Source organism: Trichechus manatus, unplaced genomic scaffold (genome assembly GCF_000243295.1).
Source record: "Trichechus manatus latirostris isolate Lorelei unplaced genomic scaffold, TriManLat1.0 scaffold00014, whole genome shotgun sequence".
Taxonomy (NCBI): Eukaryota; Metazoa; Chordata; class Mammalia; order Sirenia; family Trichechidae; genus Trichechus; species Trichechus manatus.
The window spans coordinates 198,061-217,973 of record NW_004443950.1 but is presented as its reverse complement, the minus strand read 5'-3'; the positions used below and the strand labels follow the sequence as shown (position 1 = coordinate 217,973).

The window sequence follows — 19,913 nt, the reverse complement described above, 5'->3', positions numbered from 1 at the left end:
GTCTGTTCATTTCCTTTGCCCATTTTTTAATAGGATTATTTGTCTTTTTGTTGTAGAGGTGTTGGATTTTCTTGTAGATTATGGAGATTAGGCCTTTGTCTGACCCGTACTGTCCAAAAATTTTTTCCCAGTCTGTAGAGAATCTTTTTGCACTTTCTTATCACAACTAATTGGTTCATGTTAGTTGAGATTGACTTCATTTCCTCCTTTGATGACCATACCTGTTTTTCACTGCCCGTAACCCTTCATTGGCTCATCAGAAAAAAATCCAGGTTTCTTTGAGTGACATCCAAGGCCCTCCACGATCTGTCCTTGCTTTGCAGCCTTCTCTTTCTCTCTTTTTCCTAAGGAACTGGATTTTCTGTATACAACTTACACTTTAATTCTCCTTGCTTTTGCAATTTATCAAAATAATAGTAATTCTGTAACATCTGTCTTAAAAACCACTACCTTCATGAATTTTTCCTTATCTGGGCAAATGACCACACAGGGCACTATAGTCTAAATTCTGAGAATAAACACTTTTTTCAACATGGAGAAATAGGAAAATAAGTTTCAAAATTTTGAGGTCTTCCTAATTTACTGTACAGAAATAACATGCTAGTTTAGAAAATTATCATTTTTTAAAAATCCCTGGGCCACACTGCCAACGTAAATCTTACCCTGCCTTGCAGTGAGGAAGATGAAGATGAAGCCCTGTACCAGAAGGTGTCCTCAGAGCAGTGCCAGGTAGAGCATCTTGGGGACTTGCTGTTCCTATGCCAGGAATGTGGTTTGGCAGGAGACTTCTTCATCTTCTGCCTGCAGGTAAGAACTACATAAAGCTCATGGACAGCTTTATTCCTGGGTAGTTCCAGTAGACCCTCTGAATTTTTAAGGCATTCATAATTTTAGGACCTAAACTTTAGGTCCCAATTTAGGGAAAGTTATCAGAGGACATAAGGGTAATTTATTTTGTAGTAGCTTTGAGGGGAGTGGTAAAAGAAGAAACTTATTTTTTGCAGTGAACATATGATCTGACTACTTCCAAGGTAATCTGCCATGTTATTTTAGACATGAACAAAGCAGAACTGTGGTCTATGAAAGGGTTAATCTTTGCTCTGTGTTGACAGTAAGAACTCTTTTGAAGTTAATAGAGGGTTTTACAGCTATAGAGTAATCCCTTATCCTTTCTGACTCTTGTGTTGTCAGGTATTTGGAGAGGAGATTTAGCAGTTTTGCCTCTCGCATTTCATTTTGTAGCCACTTGAAACCTTTTCCGGGTTTGTTTCTTAAGTGCTAGTGGTTGTGCTTCCTTTTTTCTCTAATCTCTGATAGTAATTTGTACCCCATAATGTTACTCCTTATTTTCACTCTCTGATATCATAAGCCAGGTAATGTCTGATTCCCTGTCCCCCAGCTCTGCCTTTTCCACTAAGGTTGGTGTGAGGGGTGGGAGAATGCAAGGAGGGAATCAGGGCTACAGGGAGCACTTTTTTGATGCTTTCTGAACTCCCATATTCACATCCATCTCCATGCCCAGTCACTTATTCTAAATAACATTCTAAGGAGATGTGCTCGTATTTGTATACTTTTGAAAAATAATTGTTTAGAAAACAGAAAATCAAAAGGCTTTGCTTTAAATGAGGTTTTCTTAACCTCAGCACTATTCATTTTGGGCCAGATAATTTTTTGTCGTGGAGGATTATCCTATGCATTGTAGGATGTTTGGCAGCATCCCTGGCCTCTCCCCATTAGATGCCGGTAGCACCCCCCACTTATGACAACCAGAAATGTCCCCAGACATTACCACATGTTCCCTGGGGAAAAAAATTGTCCAGGCACGGTTAAGAACCACTACTCTAAACTGTCAATTACTTTGATAAACCATTCATTGTGAGGAACTTAAGGTTTTCCCTTCTCAAGGAAATTTACAATGTAACGCATAGGTGAAAGACCTGCAAAACCCACAGTAATGAATTGTTGGTAGATGTTTAGTTCTCCTAAATACCTTGGTGAAAAGGGGCTGTGATGTTGTAAGCATCTAATAATCTCTGAAAGGGGCTTGAGTTGGAGGTCTCAATTCAAGGAAGGCTAGTGGTAGGGATCATAAAAGTACTGATAAAGAAGTCTGTCAAACTAGTTCTTTGTATGTATGTATATGTTTTTTTATTATGAAGTTTTACATTTTTATATACATGGTATCATAATTACATCTTATTCTGCAACTTAAACATTTTTCACTCAACAGTGTTTTTGAGATCTATCCATATTGATATCCATATAGATTTAGTACATTTATTTTAATGCTATGATATAATAAATATGCCACAAGTTATTTATTCTCCTATTGCTGGACATTTAGGTTGTTTCCAGTCTGGGGCTATAATAAATAATACTACAGTGAACACAGACTAGTTCTTTAAATACATGTTTCACTCAGTTTTCTAGCTCTATTTCTGAAGCCTCTAGTTCTTGTACAGGCTTTTTCCTCACTTTTTGTCTTCTCTCATACTTATAGGAGTTGACTCAGGTAGCCGCGGAAGATGAAACAGAGTTAAAAACCAAGCTCTTCTCCAGCAAAAGCCTCTTGGAATTAGAACGGCACCAAAGTTTTCTTGTGGAAGGCCAGGAGCGGAAGCTGCTGATCTTGCAGTTGATGGCAGTTCTGTGTGAAAGAGTGTCAGAGCAGATATTCACAAACATCACTCAGGTCAGTGGCTGCCACATTCTGGAGCCCAGGCTGGTGGTATTTGTCTATTTTGGTTACTTTACATTTTTCAAAAAATATTTTTAAAAAATGTTGCCCAGAGTGTGGTTTGATGACACCTGCATCAGTGTTAACTGGAATGTTCAACATGCACATTATTGAGCCCACACCAGACCAACTGAATCCAAAACTTTCGTAGGTCCTGGAAATCAGCAGGAGCCCTGGTGGTGCAGTGGTTAGGAGCTTAGCTGCTAACCAAAAGGTCGGCAGTTTGAAACCATCACCCATTCCTTGGAGACCATTTGGGGCAGTTCTACTCTGTCCTTTAGGGTTACTGTGAGTCAGAATCGACTCGATGGCAACACGTTGGTTTGGGAATCAGCATGTTTAACAAGCTTCTGAACTGGTTCTCATGCACATTAAAGTTGAAGAGCTGTTTTGAATATTTATATGTTATATCACAGTGGTTTCAACTTTTGGCACAAATAAAATTGCCTGGAAGTTTTTTCAAAATATAGATGCCCAGCCCACTCTTAGAAATTTTGATTCAGCCTTTCTGCATCAGAGCTCCATGGATGAGTCTAATGTGCATCACAAGTTGTGAATGGTTAGTAACTAAATTTGTGGGGGGAAAAATTACTAATGATACTAATTTCACCTTGAATTTTACAAGTCCTCTAACTTACAGCTTATCTCTGCAACATTCTGTGAATTTTTAAGATGTTTATTTTAAATGCTTTCAGGGTAGTGTAACTATGTGAATCAGTGCCTAGACTTTATTGCCTCAGACATTATTTTTACCAGCTTGTTTTTTTTTTTTTTTAAAAATAAGGAAATGCAAGTAATAAAGCAGAGGCAGTGCAGGCGGCATATTTTACCACTTTACCAGAATTAGTTGTTGCTTGGTTGGTAGATAGTCGGTTGTAAGATGGTATGATTGTCATGCTTAAATCTGATTCTCCAGTTCTTTGTATCATCCTCATTGTCATCTGCCTTCCCGTGTTGCTAAGCAGCATTTCACTGTAGCTCCTGCTGAGAAAATTTGCAGCTGTCTGTCAGCCCTGACTTATCTTGCCTGTTTAATGAGAATTATGTTCATGATTTCTTTTCTGGCCTCTGATTCCTTCAGTTCACTCACACTATGTTACTCGGTCGGGTGATTTGTTTCTACTGTGTTTATTTCAGTTCCCTGGAGACTTTTTCACCCAGACCTTATGTCTTTGTCTCAGGATGCCGGTTTGAAGGGGAAATGGTCTAAAAACTGATATGACTTGAGCTTTTGCACTTATCTCCCTTTACTCCTAATTAAGGAACAATGGTGTTAGGCGGGTACAAAAGTGATTTGCACCACTGAGTTATCCTTCAGTAAAGGTTAAAATGTATCAGGACAAAAAGAACATAAATACTAAATTGCATTTAGTAGTCTTACTGCCAGTGATGATGTTGATGTGTTATTCTGAAACATACATAGACATGGATAAAGCACATAAGTTATAAGTAATTTTGCTAATAAGGAGCCCTGATGGCACAATGGTTAAACGCTCAACTGCTAATTGAAAGGTTGACAGTTCAAACCCACCGAGTGGTTCCATGGGAAGAAGACCTGGTGATCTACTCCTATAAAGGATATAGCCTAGAAAACCCTATGGGACAGTTCTGCTATGTCACGTGAGGTTGCTATGAGTTGAAAATCTACTTGACGGCACCTAACAACAACAACAATTTTGCTAATATCATTAGGAATAAAGATTTTCCACATAAGAAAAAACTATACATATAAAACCAAAGAACTTAAGTAAAAAATCTATAACATTGAATTTCAGTTGGAAGTATTAGTATGAACTCAAGATTTATTTTTCTCTTTTTAAGAAATACATAGACACTAGCTCTGTCCACTGTCAATGCCTAAAAGCAATGACAGCTTATTAACAATGAGCTTTCCTAGTGCCCAGATTATAGTTTCTAAATACTATTTTCTACTAAAGGACACAAAGCTACTTGGAGTAGTGATTGATTTGAGGGCTGGGGCAGGGATTGTACAAAATTAATGGGGTCATGTCATTAGGACTCAGGAGCCAACTTAAAGGAATTCCTTCTGGCCAAAGACAGGGCAATTTGAGCATTAAAAAAAATAATGTCTACAATGGATTGAAACACATCAAAGAGATAAAAATCTGAATCAAGACAACAACATCCCCTCATAGTTCATCTTTGGAGGTTGCTAGGGCATCATCTCATTATTTTGTCACCAAAGGGAAAGAATCAAGCATTTATTTTCCCTGTAGGAATTATATTTCAGGGTAACCAAATAGTTAATGAGGAAAATTTTTCTTTGTGCAAGAATCACAGCTAAAAAATGCAGAAAGAAAACTAGAAAATTACATTTTGCAGCATTTAATGAAATAATGGATTTAGGCAACAATCAATGTCTGTTAAAACCATTAGATGGACTATTGACTAGATGAACTTTTTAATGGATGTCTTAGGCTGAAAACCCAAACTAACTGACTGATTTTTTTTTTCCCCAACATTTTGTTATGAAAAGTTTTAGACAGCAAACTTGGAAGAATTTTATAGTAAAGAACTAGATTCTACCATTAACATTTTATTAAACTTGCTTTATCACATATCTGTTCTTTATTCCATCCCTCTATTCATCTTATTCTTGGTGCATTTCAGTGTTAATGCAGATATCAGTATATGTCGCCCAAACTATTTCGGCGTGAACTGATTGATCTTAACAGTTAGTTATTCATTCATAATGTGTACAAACAGACATTATGTGCCTCCTGATGTAATGTAGTAGGAAGTATGTAGCACCACTTAGGAAGAATTTTTACCAAAAGAAAACAAAACAAAAACCCCTTGAACCTGAATCTAATCAAGGAAATTCAAGAGAGAGAGGAGCAAGTTAAACAATGCCACGAGGAAGCAATCAGCGGGAGTTCAGAATGTGGGAACTCCTGCAATGCAAATGACCCAGGTTCTTCATCAAATAGATGGCATAAAACAGGGGCAGCAGGGATTAAGAGACTTATCAACCAAATGCAATGTGTGGATCCCCATTCAAACAAACCAATTGTATAAAGCATTTTGCAATAACCAGGGAAAATTGAACATAGACTAGGTATTAGAAGATATTAAGGCATTCTTATTGGGTTTTCATGGTATGGTAGTTATGTTAAAAAAAAAAAAAAAAACTCCTGACTAATGGACCACAGCTACCACCCGGCTACCACCACTCACTGCTCTGACCGGGATCACAACAGAGGGTTCTGGACAGAGCTGGAGAAGTATGTAGAACAAAATTCTAACATACACAAAAAAAAACCAGATTTACTGGCCTGAAAGAGACTAGAGAAACCCCGAGAGTAGGGCCCCCAGACACCCTTTCAGCTCAGTGGTGAAGTCAACTCTGCCTTGGAGAGGGAACAAATTAACAAACGGGAAAAGTAATCTGCCGGCTCCCCTAAGCCAGAAACTCAGGGTAGGCACAGCTCCTTTGCCTAGGCACAGGCATAAGGGGTCCATGGACTTTGAGTGCCTTTCCCCCTGCAGAGACTTGTATGGGCCCATTTCAGCAGCATAGGCCCTCATTACCACAGTACAACAGGGTATTTACCTGAATTCTAACTTCAGCTGTTTCACCTGTGAAGTGGCAGGTTTGTGACATTTGACACTGCTCTGCCCATTAAGCAGGGTCTTCATCTACCCACATCAGGGGCCTGAGGACTGGTGGCTCCATCCATGCCACCTAGCCACCTGCGACAGGGGCCCAAGAATAAGTGATACCCCTCAGTCCTTACAGCCAACAGCATTGAGTGCTCATAGTCCGGCTGCAAAACCTACCCACCTACGTACTGTAGGGAACAGGGACATGCTTTCCTCCTGGACACTTGGGGGTGGCCGTCGGCCCCCTGCCTTACTCAGCATATGACCCTCTGCTGCAGCCAGATGCCTGTGCCTACACCAATCCCTCATGCCTGTCTAGGACTGTAGGTGAGAGCCTGCACCACACACTTGGTGGCCAACTACCTGGACACCTGAGCTGAATCCATACAGGAGGAGTGGGTGGACTCCTGGGTTCACATACTTAGTGGCAGTTCTGGCCACCTGGTGGCAGGACGTTGGAGCTTCAGGGGCACTGGTGATCGGGCTAGCTCACATGAGCAGCTTATTTGGGCATATCAAAACAAAATAAAACAAGAAGCTAGGACACAGTAAGCAAACATTAAATAAATAACTTATTGATGGCTTGGAGACAACAGTCAATATCAAATCACATAAAGAGGCAGACCATGATGGCTTCAGCAAGCTCCCAAAATAAAGAATCAAGAAAGTTTCCGAAGGAAGAGAATTTCTTGGAATTACCAGAGGCAGAATACAAAAGATTAATAAGCAGAACTCTTCAAGAGATCAGGAAGGAAATTAGGCAAAACGCAGACCATGCAATACAGGAACTTAAGAAGATTAGAGAAGAACATAATGACAAATTTAACAGGCTGCAAGAATCCATAGAGAGACAGCAATGAGAAATCCAGAAGATTAACAATAAAATTTCAGAATTAGACAACTCGATAGAAAGTCATAGGAGCAGAATTGAGGCAATGGAAGTCAGAGTTAGTGAGATTGAAGATAAAGCACTTGACACCAGCTTATATGAGGAAAAATCAGATAAAAGGATTTAAAAAAATGAAACCCTAAGAATTATGTGGAACTCTATCAAGAAGAATAACCTATGAGTGATTGGAGTACCAGAAGGGGGCGGGGGGGTGGGGGATAACAGAAAATACAGATAGAATTGTTGAAGATTTATTGGCAGAAAACTTCCCTGATATTGTAAAGAAGGAGTTGAATTTAGAGCATAAAACAAATTTAAAGGCTCTACAAGATTCAGTAGACTCCTGGATTCCTCCCTCAACTTTGACAACCATGTCTCCTCCGCATCAAAAGACTGGAGGTTTGTTCTTGAGAGAGGTTGAACTCAAGGGACTGTGAACTTGAGTGGGAGTAGCAAATTCAACAGGTAGGTTAAGTTGAAGTCTACACACTCAACAGTGAGGCCTCCAACCCTCTTTTTCTACTCAGTTGCGCGAATGTTGACAGCAGGTTTATCCATCCCCATAGGATTACTGTGAGGATTAAATGAATGAGTGTAGTGTTCAGAATGGTGCCTGGTAAATAGTAAATGCTTGATATTATTATTAAATTAAACAGCTAAATAACTAAAAGTGGTTACCTCTGTAGGGCCAGAATCAGATGGGTGAGAAGTAGGGTAGGACGCTGCTATTTTTTATTATGAGCTTTCAGAGAGTATTGAGCTCTTTAAATTATGTACCTTTCCAAAAATTTTTGAGTAAAAAATAAAAGCCTCTCCTCCCTCTCTGCAAAATATATAAATGCTAGAACTAGCTTCAGTCACATACCTCTCTGAGCAGCTGGCAAAAAAACAAAACAAAACAAAAACAAACCCGCTGCCGTCGAGTGGATTCCGACTCATAACAACCCTATAGGACAGAGTAGAACTGCCCCATAGTGTTTCCAGGGAGCACCTGGTGGATTTGAACTGCCGACCTTTTGGTTAGCAGCAATAGCTCATAACCACTATGCCACCGGGGTTTCTGAGTGGTTGGCAGTACCACTAAAATCACAGGAAATGAGTAACAGAAAGGAGCTGTTGTCCACATTAGGTAGAGGTACAGTGCTTGTGTTGTTACAAGAAGGAAGTGTGGGGAAAGGTACTTCATAAATGACATTAAAAGCTGACATCACATCAGTTAACAGCTCCCCCCCTCCTTTGTTTTTAGCATACACACAAACATGAATAGTTTCTTTCTTAACAAAAACGAGGTCGTAACTACTTGCATTGCAACTTTTTTTTTTATATTGCGGAGAGGAACTTAGAAAAAGTTGGAAGGCTAGATCATTCTGTTTCATTAATTTAACAATACATGTACTGAAAGAGAAGCTTAATACAAATAAGGAATGCTTTAGAAAACTCTTCAGAGGCAAAGTAGGTGGCCAAAGATGGTAGGTGCAGCAGTTTCTCTAGGAAATTAACAGGTGTCCTTAACTTCTAGTATCGATAGTCTTAGGGCTAGAGAGGGTTGTGAAAGTTGCCATAACCAGCATTGTTCATTTTAGTAAATGGAACTTTTAATAACCTTTTTAGTTTCCTGCCTTCCTCCAAAAGACAAGCGTTAACAAGCCATTTTCCTGACTTTAAGCTTGTAATAAGGATTCTTGCACAGCATGTGATTTGTCCAGAGAGTTAAACATGCAAGCTTACGTGATATTTAGAGGCTTATTATGTACCTATCTTAGCCTTCCCATTTTCAAAATAATTTCTCCCTTTTGAGCCGTTAATCCTAAATATGGGTATGTGTGTGTGCATGCGCACGTTGTCTTTTATTCAAAGGTGTTTCTGCTTAAGATGATTAATCCAAGTGCAGTTAAAATGATGTTGACCAAATTAATTTCATTTAAAGCTCAGTTGTAGGCGAAATGCTATGTAAAGTCTTGTATATGAATAATTGTAATCCTTTAAAAATATTTGATACTTAAAAAATGACTCGGAATCATTTGTACAGATTGTTTGAGGACATTGACTTCTATATAAAATTGAACACCTCCCTCATTCTTTGTTTACTAGAATTAATCAAAATTGGGGGAAAAGTCCCCAAGGAGGAAACCTCCTTAGAAGAAGCAGATATAGGACCTTAAGTCTCAGATTCTTCATCTGAAAATGAGGATAATAGTATCTACTTCATAAAATTGATATGAGATATAAACGAGATTGTGCATGTAAAACACTTAGCGCTATACCTGCTACACAGCAGCAGTTGTTCTTTTTTTTTTAATTGTTGTAGTTTAAGTGAAAGTTTACAATTCAAGTTAGTCTCTCATACAAATATTTATACATACATTGTTATGTGACCCTCATTGCTCTCCCTATACTGTGACAGCACACTCCTGCTTTCCAGCCCAGATTTCCCATGTCTATTCAACCAGCTCCTGACTCTCTCTGCCTTCTCTTCTCACCTCCGGACAGAAGCTGCTGATTTAGTCTCATGTACCTACTTGAGCTAAGAAGCACACTCCCCCAAGTATCATCTTATGTCCCACAGTCTAGTCCAATCTTTGTCTGAAGAGTTGGCCTTGGGAACTGTTTTAGTTCTGGGTTGGCAGAGAGTCCGGGGGCCGTGCTTTCTGGGGTTCCTCCAATCTCAGTCAGACCATGAAGTCTGGTCTTTTTACTAGAATTTGAATTCTGCATCCCACCCCTCCCAGCAGCAATTATTCTTGATGGTTGTTGATATCATGATGTTGATGAGGAAGAGGATGAGGATGTTGACATAGATGTAAGAAGAATTTTGAGATTTTTTTTTTTCCTCCTTGCTGATTCTAAATTCTGTTTCTATGGTAGGTGGTGGACTTTGTAGCAGCAACTTTGCAGAGAGCATGTGCAAGCTTGGCCCATCAGGCAGAGAGCACTGTGGAATCGCAGACGTTAAGCATGTCCATGGGGCTGGTGGCTGTCATGCTGGGAGGAGCTGTTCAGGTGAGTCACAGACATGAGCCAAACTTGAATGGAAGGAAAAGAGAAGAGAAAATCTGTTGCTTCCCTTTCATATTCTTGTGAGGAGTAAGAATGGGCATTGCACATTGGAGAACCACGATAACAAGTCAGACTGTTAATGAAAATTCTCTCCATAGTAGAGGACAAGAAAATTGTACCACTTCTAATTGACCACCTGCACAGACTTCACCATCAGAAGTGTGGAGCCCTTTCTGACCTGGCACCAACTTGGTTTATAACTTGTGTTTTGCATCAGTGGATGAGCACTAGATTCTCTGGTCATCACTGCAGTGGCTCTCCAAAACTCAGCCTTTGTCCCTACCACTGTAGTCTGGGGAAAACCTTAGTAACCTGCTGGTTGCTTGGGGCTCCATTTTAGTACAGCGTTCATTTTTCAACCCATATCATGTAGCATGTTAAAGCTTTGTTTCCAGCCACTTCTAAAGTGTGTGTTCCTTTTATATACTTAGTTCATAATTTTAAAAATTTATTCAATTAAAAAATATTTATCATGTCCTTGCTATGTGCTATACTGTGCTAAGGTGCTAGGAATACAGTAGCGGACAAGGTAGATATGGTCCCTGCTGTCATGAAGCTTACAGTTCAGTAAGGGAGTCAGACATTAAATAACTATGCAAAAATATATTTACAGTTGAATGAAGTGCCTCAGAGGAGAAGTGGAGGGTACCAAGAGAACATCTAACTTAGGTTGGGAACGTTTCCACTGAGGAAGTGTTTAAGTTTAAGCTAAGAGTTTGAAGGATGAATAGGAGTTTGGGGTTGGAGGAGGGGATAGGGTATAGTTTAATTAATATTATAGAGAGAGAGCAGAAGGAAGAGTAGTGCCAGACAACGTGGAAAGATAGGCAAGGGCCACGTCATGCATGTGTGTGTGACTGGTTAATTACATACTACGTTAAGTTAGGAGACTACAAGAAAGCAGAATAAGTTTAGTACCAAACCAGTTGCTGTTGAGTCGATTCTGACTCATGGCGACCCCACATGTATAAGAGTAGAAATGTGCTCCATAGGGTTTCCAATGGCTGATATTTTGGAAGTAGCTCACCAGGCCTTTCTTCTGAAGCTTAGTGCAAATAGTATTACATCTGACCTCAAGTCAGACTGGTTGTAACCCTTAGCAATCAGTAGCAAACCCTCTGGGAATAGATTTGGTTTTGAATTTAAGGATTCACGTCTGATTCTGATTGTTGATATATTAGAATTTGCCTCTCTCTAGCCTGTCATTAAAGGGAATAAGAATTTTATCTGGACCTGTTAATGCCCATTTCTTGGTCGAGTTGCTTAACACTCTATATTTTGGGTTTGGTTCAGTTTCTGGAACCATATTATGCCCCTGCTGTTAGAACTACAACTTTAATATTGAGGGAGGCTCAGAGATAGAATAGTTCTTCTTAAGTTGTATTGTTATTGGATTTAGTTGGACTGATTGAATTTTGTTTTTCTGGTTTAGTATTAATTTGTATAATCTTTTGTTTGCATGAATTGAGTGTGCTTTTTTGCGCTCTCTTTTATCGTTTAACGTTTATAATCTCAAACCACATCCCAAGTGGAAAATAGATCACAGAAATCTATATTTCCCTCTTTAAAAGCCCATTTTTGGGGGCCTAACTATATAAATGGGAGCCCTGGTGGTGCAGTGGTTAAGCTCTCGGCTGCTAACCAAAAGGTCAGTGATTTGAACCCACCAGCCGCTCCTCAGGAGAAAGCTGTGGCAGTCTACTTCCGTAAAGATATACAGCCTTGGAAACACTGTGGGCAGTTCTACTCTGTCCTTTAGGGTCGCTGTGAGTCGGGATCGAACCGACGGCAATGGGTTTGTTGTTTTTGGAACTGTATAAATTAGTCATGTTGTAAGAGAGACTTACCTGACTGAAGCAAATATATTTTTCCTTGCCTGTCCCTGCCCTTTAGTGAGCCATCCTGACTCACTGATTACATCCTGGATTCCTCTGACTTTGCAGTTCCTTAAATGAACATACAGGTCACCCATATACTTTTGCCCCAGATCTATTAATTTTTTTTTCTGTTTGATTCATGGATTTATATGTGTCTTCTACAGTAATACTGGGTTTTCTATCTTTGTACTGGGGGAAAAAATCATGATTCTGAATTATGTTTACAGATGATTACTATTATCAGACTAGGGTCTTTGCTTTAGAGTCCAGAAGATTATACTGCACCCATTCCCTATTAGGATTTGTTGTTTTGGCTAAAAAGAGAATCTAACACCATTTGAACCTTTTTTTCTTTTCCTTTCTAATTTGTGTAATTAAGGTGATTATTAGAACATCGTGTCTGGGAAGAGAAGCTAATTTGGAGAAAGTGTAGGTTTAAGACTGCTAACAAGACTACTGTAATTCCGACCTCTTTTCTAAATTTCAGGGTTGGTTATCAGTAAAAACATTATGTTGGTAACTCTTCCCTGTCCCTTCAGGATGCAGTTTCTGCATGATGTTCCAGGGCCCATTGGATCCTCCAAAGCAGTGCTGCACAAAGCTGACCAGGCCATTCTAGACCTTCTTAAGGAAGAAGAAACAAAAACACATTGCTTGCAGGAGGCAGTGGAGCCTATGAGTTAAAAGCTGGGCTCTGAATCTTTAAATCTAGACTCTCTTATTTGCTAGGTTATGTCCTTGGGCAATTTACTTAACCCCACTCCTCAGTTTCCTCATTAAAAACAAAACAAAACAAAACAAAAAAACTAGCACCTTCCTTATGTGATTGTTGTAAGGATAAGTGAAATAGTATGGGAAAAACATTTAGTACTATGCCTGACACATGGAAGGCACTTAATAATTGTTAGACTTTTGTTATTTTGATTACTATTATTATAACCTCTGGCCCCTGCTAAGTGGTTAAGGCTAATCCAATCAACTAATGTGTTGCCAGCATGATGCATTTTTGTTTCAATTACATATTTAAATCAAAGATTTATTGTGTACCTATTATGAGGTAGGCATGATGTGTCCTAGAGAATACAAAGATACGGTCCTTGCCCCAATAGTTGCAGTGTAGTATGCCATAAACGCAGTAATAAAGGTATATACGAGGTACATTGTTAGCACAAAGGAGAACATTATCTCCTCTGCTTGGGTTGGTCTGAGAATAAGTAATAACAACAGCAACATATTGTTAATGTTTCCTGAAGGCTTACTAAATACCTGGCCTTATGATAGGGAAATGACATGTATTAGCTCAGTTAGTGTTCATAACTGTACTGTTATCAGCCCCATTTTACAGATGAAAATAGTAGTACAGACAGGCTAAGTAACTTGCCTAAAATCATCCAGCTAGTTAATGGAGATTAACAACATATATACAATAAAGTGCACAAATTCTAAGAGTATAGCTGGATTCATGTTAATAAATATATACACTCATGTATCCACCCAGATCAAGATTAAAGCATTTCTAGTACCCCAGAAGTCTGCCTCTGTCCCTTCCCAGTCAATGTCCATTGTTCCCCCAAAAGATAAACATCATTCTGACTCTGTCACCATAGATTAATTTTGAACTTCATATGGATGGAATCATACCATATGTGCTCTTTTATGTCTGGCTTCTATTATTCAACAATATTTTGTGAGATTCATCCATGTTATTATATGTAACACTTGTTCATTCTTTCTCATTCATGTATAGCGTTCTATTATATAAATATACTACAGTTTAATTCTGATAAATTATTACTTTTAAAAGATACATGTTTCTATATCTTATGTGTATCTTTATATACAGCTCATTTTAAAACAGGGCATACTGTATGCTGACTTAGAGCAGAAGTAAATATCCCACTTATATATAAATTCAGCAACATTATATAAATAAAAACCTAAGCATATAATAAGTCAGCCAAATATTTGAGGAAACATAGTTGATGTACAAAAATGAGAATAAAAAGAATAAATGTAACTATTTATCAGCATTGGGAATTTTTAGATCAGAGTTTTATTGCTAGAAGAAACTCTGGGTTCTTCTAAAATAGTGATCTCACTGGAGCAGGGTAAGGCAGGTTACAGTATATATACCCCTTAGAGGAGCTTATTAAAATCTCATGAGGGGCCTTTTCAGTGTACATGTGCTCTCATCTCACTATCACCCCAATCTGATAGGCCTCCCTTAGAGGGCATGCTCTCTGTCACCACTACCGTCAGTCTCTGCCCTAACAGTCCAATCCCCATTTCTTAAATGAATTTGAAAACTTGCAGAAATTTAGGACAACTCACAACCTAACTGGTTTGCTCCTGGCACTCCTGAAAGGAATCAGAGACGTGGGCTGATACAGCTCTGCTCGGAGCGCTGGTAGCACAGTGGTTAAGCATTCAGATGCTAACCAAAAGGTTGGCAGTTCAAATCCACTATCCGCTCCTTGGAAACCCTATGGGGCAGTTCTGCTCTGTCCTGTAGGGTCGCTGTGAGTTGCAATTGATTCGACAGCAACGAGTTTGGGTTTTGTTTTTGGTTATGGCTCTGCTCATTCCCTGAAGCATTCCAGAAACTGGATGGGAGGCAGCCAGACAAAGGTATCTGTCACCCACTTGCAGCTACTCCTTTAGGCCTTAGGGCTTTTACACTGAATTCTGAGATCTGGATATGAGATCTGCGTTGAGAAGTAGTGACAGCAGAAAGAGTAGAAACGAGGCCTGTATGGTCAATTCTCAATTTTTATAGTGGTCCTCGGTGACACTTGGAAAATAATTTACCACTTAGTGCTTCAATTTTCTCATCTACCATCTAAGTGATACCTCAAAAGTGATTTTGAACATTTATGAACAAATAGTTGGCACCTGTAGTCTTAGGCTTTCTTGATTATTCTCACAGTGGGAAATCTGTAGGCTTATGAAACTGAAAGAATGTGTGGCTTAAATGCCTTATAAACTGTTTGATTAAGAATCCATCTGCCTGCCCATGGTGTTTAGACAAGTTGTCCGGTTGAATAATATAAGTCCCACCCCACAATGACTAAAAAGTTTGAAAACAGGAAGAAAATTTTTTTTTTTTTTTGGAAGAAATTGTTGTATATAGTAGAAATAAAAAAAGAAACCACAAAGACTGTAGATAATCCCATTTCAGATACTTAAAAAACAAAGGGCCACCACACTACCAGGCACTGAATGAAACTTTAGCATAATGGTAATAGTAGCAAAAATATTCTAAAATGTATTTTCCATTGACCTTTTTCTTAGAACATATATCTTTAATCTAGACATATTCTCTTCTCCCCTTAAGATATAGTAACATCAGAATGGTCAGTTGTTTTACACATAAAGATAAACCAACATGTTGGGAAGCTAGAAGTTCTACCTTACACTGATTTTGCATTTGTTTCAGATTGTGTAAACAGAAATCTGAGGGGAGTGTGTGGTGAGATTCAGCAGGTACAAACCTAATGTATACCTCAAGTTTTCATTTACTTGGGAGGAGAGTGATGGGGAAAGCAGCCAGTAACAATTCTGTAGATTTATAGTGTCAAATGAGAACATTATATAGGAACTAAGAAAACAGTTGGTTAATTGTGTGGTTGGCTGGTTAATTAAGTGAATGGTTAAGTAATAAATGTCCTACCTTGTTCTAAAAAGGATTTGAGACCCCTAAGGTTTTCAAATTTCAGGGCCTCAAGAAGCCTCGTAGAATACTTCTCCAGTATTTTCACACAGGAAAGGATTACCACTGATTCTTGCCTCTCTATTGGTTTCACATGCACCTTAGTAAGGCATGTAACATTGTTAGAGCAGTCCTTTGTTAGAGAATAAAATCTTATGTAATTTTCACTCTCACGTTCTAGGAGAAATTCCCTCTGCCAATTATCATTCCAATCCCTTCTAGACCTAAGGTGCCCTTGTGTGCTGACCAGCCACTTTAGATCATGTAGTTTAGAACGGCTTTATTTATTCAGTTGAGACAGTGTAGAGTGATAGGTGCAAGTGTGGACTCTGGAGCCAGACTTCTTAAGTTCTTGTCTTACCATCTTACAGTTGTGTGACCTTGGCATGTTATTTAACAGTTCTCTGCCTCAGTTTCCCCTTGTTCAAAATGTGGATAATAATAGTGACTGTATCATCGGGATATGAGTGTGAGTGAGAAACCCTGGTGGCGTAGTGGTTAAGAGTTCAGCTGTTAACCAAAAGGTCAGCAGTTCGAATCTACCAGGTGCTCCTTGGAAACCCTATGGGGCAGTTCTGCTCTGTCCTATAGGGTTGCTATGAGTTGGAATTGACTCGACAGCAACAGGTTTTTGAGTTTGAGTGAGTGAGTGTGTTCTCTTAGAAAAGTGACTGGACATGGTAAGTATTCAATAAACGTTAGCTATAGCTATTCAGCAGATACTGAGTGCTAACCCAGTGAAGTCGATTCCAATCCATGGCAATCCCATATGTGTCAGAGTAGAACCGTGCCCCACAGAGTTTTCAGAGGCAAAATTTTCCATAGTAGATCACCAGGCCTTTCTTGTAAGATGTTTTTGGGTAGACTTGAACCTCCAGCCTTTCAGTTAGCAGCCAAGAGCGTTAACCGTTTGCACCACCCATGGACTCCTATTGAATGCTAGAATAACTCAGGCTGTGAGCTCAGATTCCACCATGAGCAAGGTTTGCTCCTTGCCCGTTTTACTTAGAATACGCGTATGTTTCCTTGTGCTCAGGTCATATTAACATGGTTTATGTTAACTTGGATTTGACATTTTTTATTTTACTCTGTAGTTGAAGTCAAGTGATTTTGCTGTCCTGAAGCAATTGCTGCCTCTGCTGGAGAAGGTCTCCAACACATATCCTGACCCTGTCATCCAAGAACTCGCTGTTGATCTCCGCATCACCATTGCTACCCATGGAGCCTTTCCCACCAAGGCTGTTGCTGTGGCTGCCGCCCAAAGTACCCTGAACAAAAGAGATTCAGAAGGGAAAATAGAAGAACAGCAACAAACCAATTATAAAAGATTCACTGATGTAGCTAATAGCCACCTCGAACAACAGCAAAGCAATGAGAAATCCAACCACCAAACCGGCCTGAAATCTAATAATACTCCGCTCATTCCTCAGGAGGTGAATGAACCGAGTACTACTACAAGCCAGAAATCTGGAAGCATAACCATAGAAGAGCTTCAGGAGGTTCTTTTATCAGCTTATGATCCTCAAATTCCAACACGGGCAGCTGCTCTGAGAACTCTTTCTTATTGGATAGAGCAGAGAGAAGCAAAGGCCCTTGAGATGCAAGAGAAGCTTCTCAAGGTAAGTAGTACATCCTGTAAAAACACATGTGCACAGGGTGGGGCAGCTTTCAAGAAGCATTAATTCAGCTCAAGTATTTTTGGAGCCTTGACTGTGTGGCATGTCAGGCGCTGTGCTGGACTACCCTCAAGGAACATGTAATGATTCTGAGGAGGCAAGACTTAGACACAGGAAAGACTTCGATAACCATATTAGACTATTCAGTTGAACATGAGTGCCAAAATTTAGATGGAAAAGAAATGCTATGGACAGTCAGGAAAAGGAGAGAGTTGAAATCTTCTGGAGGAAGTAGATCTTGACATGGCCTTAACAAACTGGTGAAGTTTGAGCAGATGAAAGAAAGGGGGATGGAACAGCCTGAGCAAGTTCCCAGAGATGAGAAAGTACCTTTTGTGGTAAATAGGTCCACTTTCAACAGTATGACATGGCCCCGAAAATCTCCCTGTTTTCTCTGGGCCCTGTTTTGAGGGGCATTGGGCAGAAATGGAGATTGCTGTCTCTCCTCCCTCCATCACCAGTGAAAAAGCCGTTCTTTAAATTGTACATTTATGTGGGGGAATATATATGCTTACTTGGGGATGTTTTTCCTTTGGTAGAAACTGTTCTGATCACATTATGGATTAGAGATTAAGGATAAGGGGTCTAGAGATGACTGCCTGGGATCAAATTCCAGATCTATTTCTTGTGCAAATCATTTAATTTCTGAGCCTCAATTTCTACATCTGTATAGTGAGGATAATAATAGGGCCTATTTTATGTTGAAAGATTTAAAATGAAGTAGTCCATGTAAAGCACTAATTATAGCAATAAGCACATAATGAGCATCTAATAAAGGTTAGCTGTCTTTATGATTAAGGAGCCTTGGTAACACAGTGGTTAAAGTGCTTGGCTGCTAACCAAAAGGTCAGCATTTTGAACCCACCAGCTGCTCTGTGGGACAAAGATGTGGTAGTTAGCTTCCATAAGGATTGACAGCCTTGGAAACCCTATGGAGCAGTTCTATTCTGTCCTTACAGGATCACGATGAGTCAGAATTAACTCGATGGCAATGGGTTAGGGTCTTTATTATTATTTCTCCCATATGCTTTAGCAATTAGATTAAGTATTATAATTCTGATTGAAAAATTTTATTTTTAGTAGCTAAAGTATTAGAATCAATTACTGTTGTTAATGAGCCAGACCTCATACGTTACAGAAATTGCCTCTAATTCTCACAGCAATGGCAATATAGAGATTATTCCATTTTACAGATGAGAAAACTGAGGCACGGAATGTGCCAGGAATTTGCTGCCATTGAATTGTCTCTGAAAACCTAAAATTATATATCGCCTTCGAGTAATCATGAAAAATATTCCTTCATACACGTATTTAGATGGTCAGTGCTATGAATCATGTGTGACGCGCTCGTAAGCTTCCTACCCCTTCCAACCTGGCCATTCTCCTGGCTGAACTAATCTTAGGCTCTCCCTGAGACCAGCAGCAACAAGTTGATAGCAAGAATTGCTGTGCCAGCAAAGGATATGGCATTATATGTGGAGTGGGCACCCCTGTCTTCCCCTGGACACCAAACAGAAAGAAGAAACATGGGCACAGGCCACTGTCTTTCTCTGGCCTTTGTGTTAGGGCCTAAACCTCACATGTAATTGTAGACCCCTCTAGATAAGCAGTACCCACTGAAGTTGACATACCCTGGTGGATCCCTAAATTATGAGATATATTGACAGTAATTTCTTACTAATGTTAATTAGAGTGCTGAAATTTGCAAAAGATTTTTAAAAATAAATGAGAACAGATTAAAGGTTATCCTGATAATAACACCTCTTCTCTCATTTGCATTTCTATATGCTTTCTTGAGTGGAAGAGAAAAGGATCAAATTATAGTAAATATGACATCGGTTGCACATAACCCAAAACCTTGCCTTTGGTGTGCCATGGCCTATAGTCTGTCTTGTGGGATGTTGGGAATTTTGTCCACCATTGGCTGTAGTGGAAGACATGTTGATGATTGTTCTTCCAGATACTGGTTTCCATGCCTGCAGCTGGTGAATATTAATTCAGGAAGTATCTCTCCCTAATATAATCCTATATTATCTATTATTAAAAAAAAAAAAAAAAAAGGAGGGGGGGTGGACTTCAAGAATATATACTGTTTTTCCCACAAGACTCTTAAGTCACGCCAGTGTCTAGCTAAGACAAGAAGAAAAGCATTTACTCTTTTGAGACTGCTAAAAAGGGTTTCTTAAATCTTGTTCGCTCTTTGTGAATCATATCACTGCTATATTTTGTGGTTCCAGATATTCTTGGAGAACTTGGAGCATGAAGACACCTTTGTATATCTGTCTGCTATTCAGGGTAAGTTAGTCCTGGTTAAAGGACTTCAAGTCTGTGGACCAAAGCTTTA

At 39.3% G+C, this 19,913-nt stretch overlaps 1 protein-coding gene across 2 annotated transcripts in view; it reads left to right on the top strand.

Annotated features, from left to right (window-relative positions):
• TANGO6 (transport and golgi organization 6 homolog) overlaps positions 1–19,913 on the top strand; it is a 176,545-nt gene that overhangs the window by 52,068 nt on the left and 104,564 nt on the right. For both annotated transcript variants that reach the window (XM_004371450.2, XM_023726793.1), the window contains exons 10-14: positions 675–807; positions 2,501–2,692; positions 10,116–10,250; positions 16,988–17,512; positions 19,807–19,864. In XM_004371450.2, coding sequence (XP_004371507.1) covers positions 675–807; positions 2,501–2,692; positions 10,116–10,250; positions 16,988–17,512; positions 19,807–19,864 — 1,043 coding nt within the window. The remainder of the gene's footprint in view (positions 1–674; positions 808–2,500; positions 2,693–10,115; positions 10,251–16,987; positions 17,513–19,806; positions 19,865–19,913) is intronic.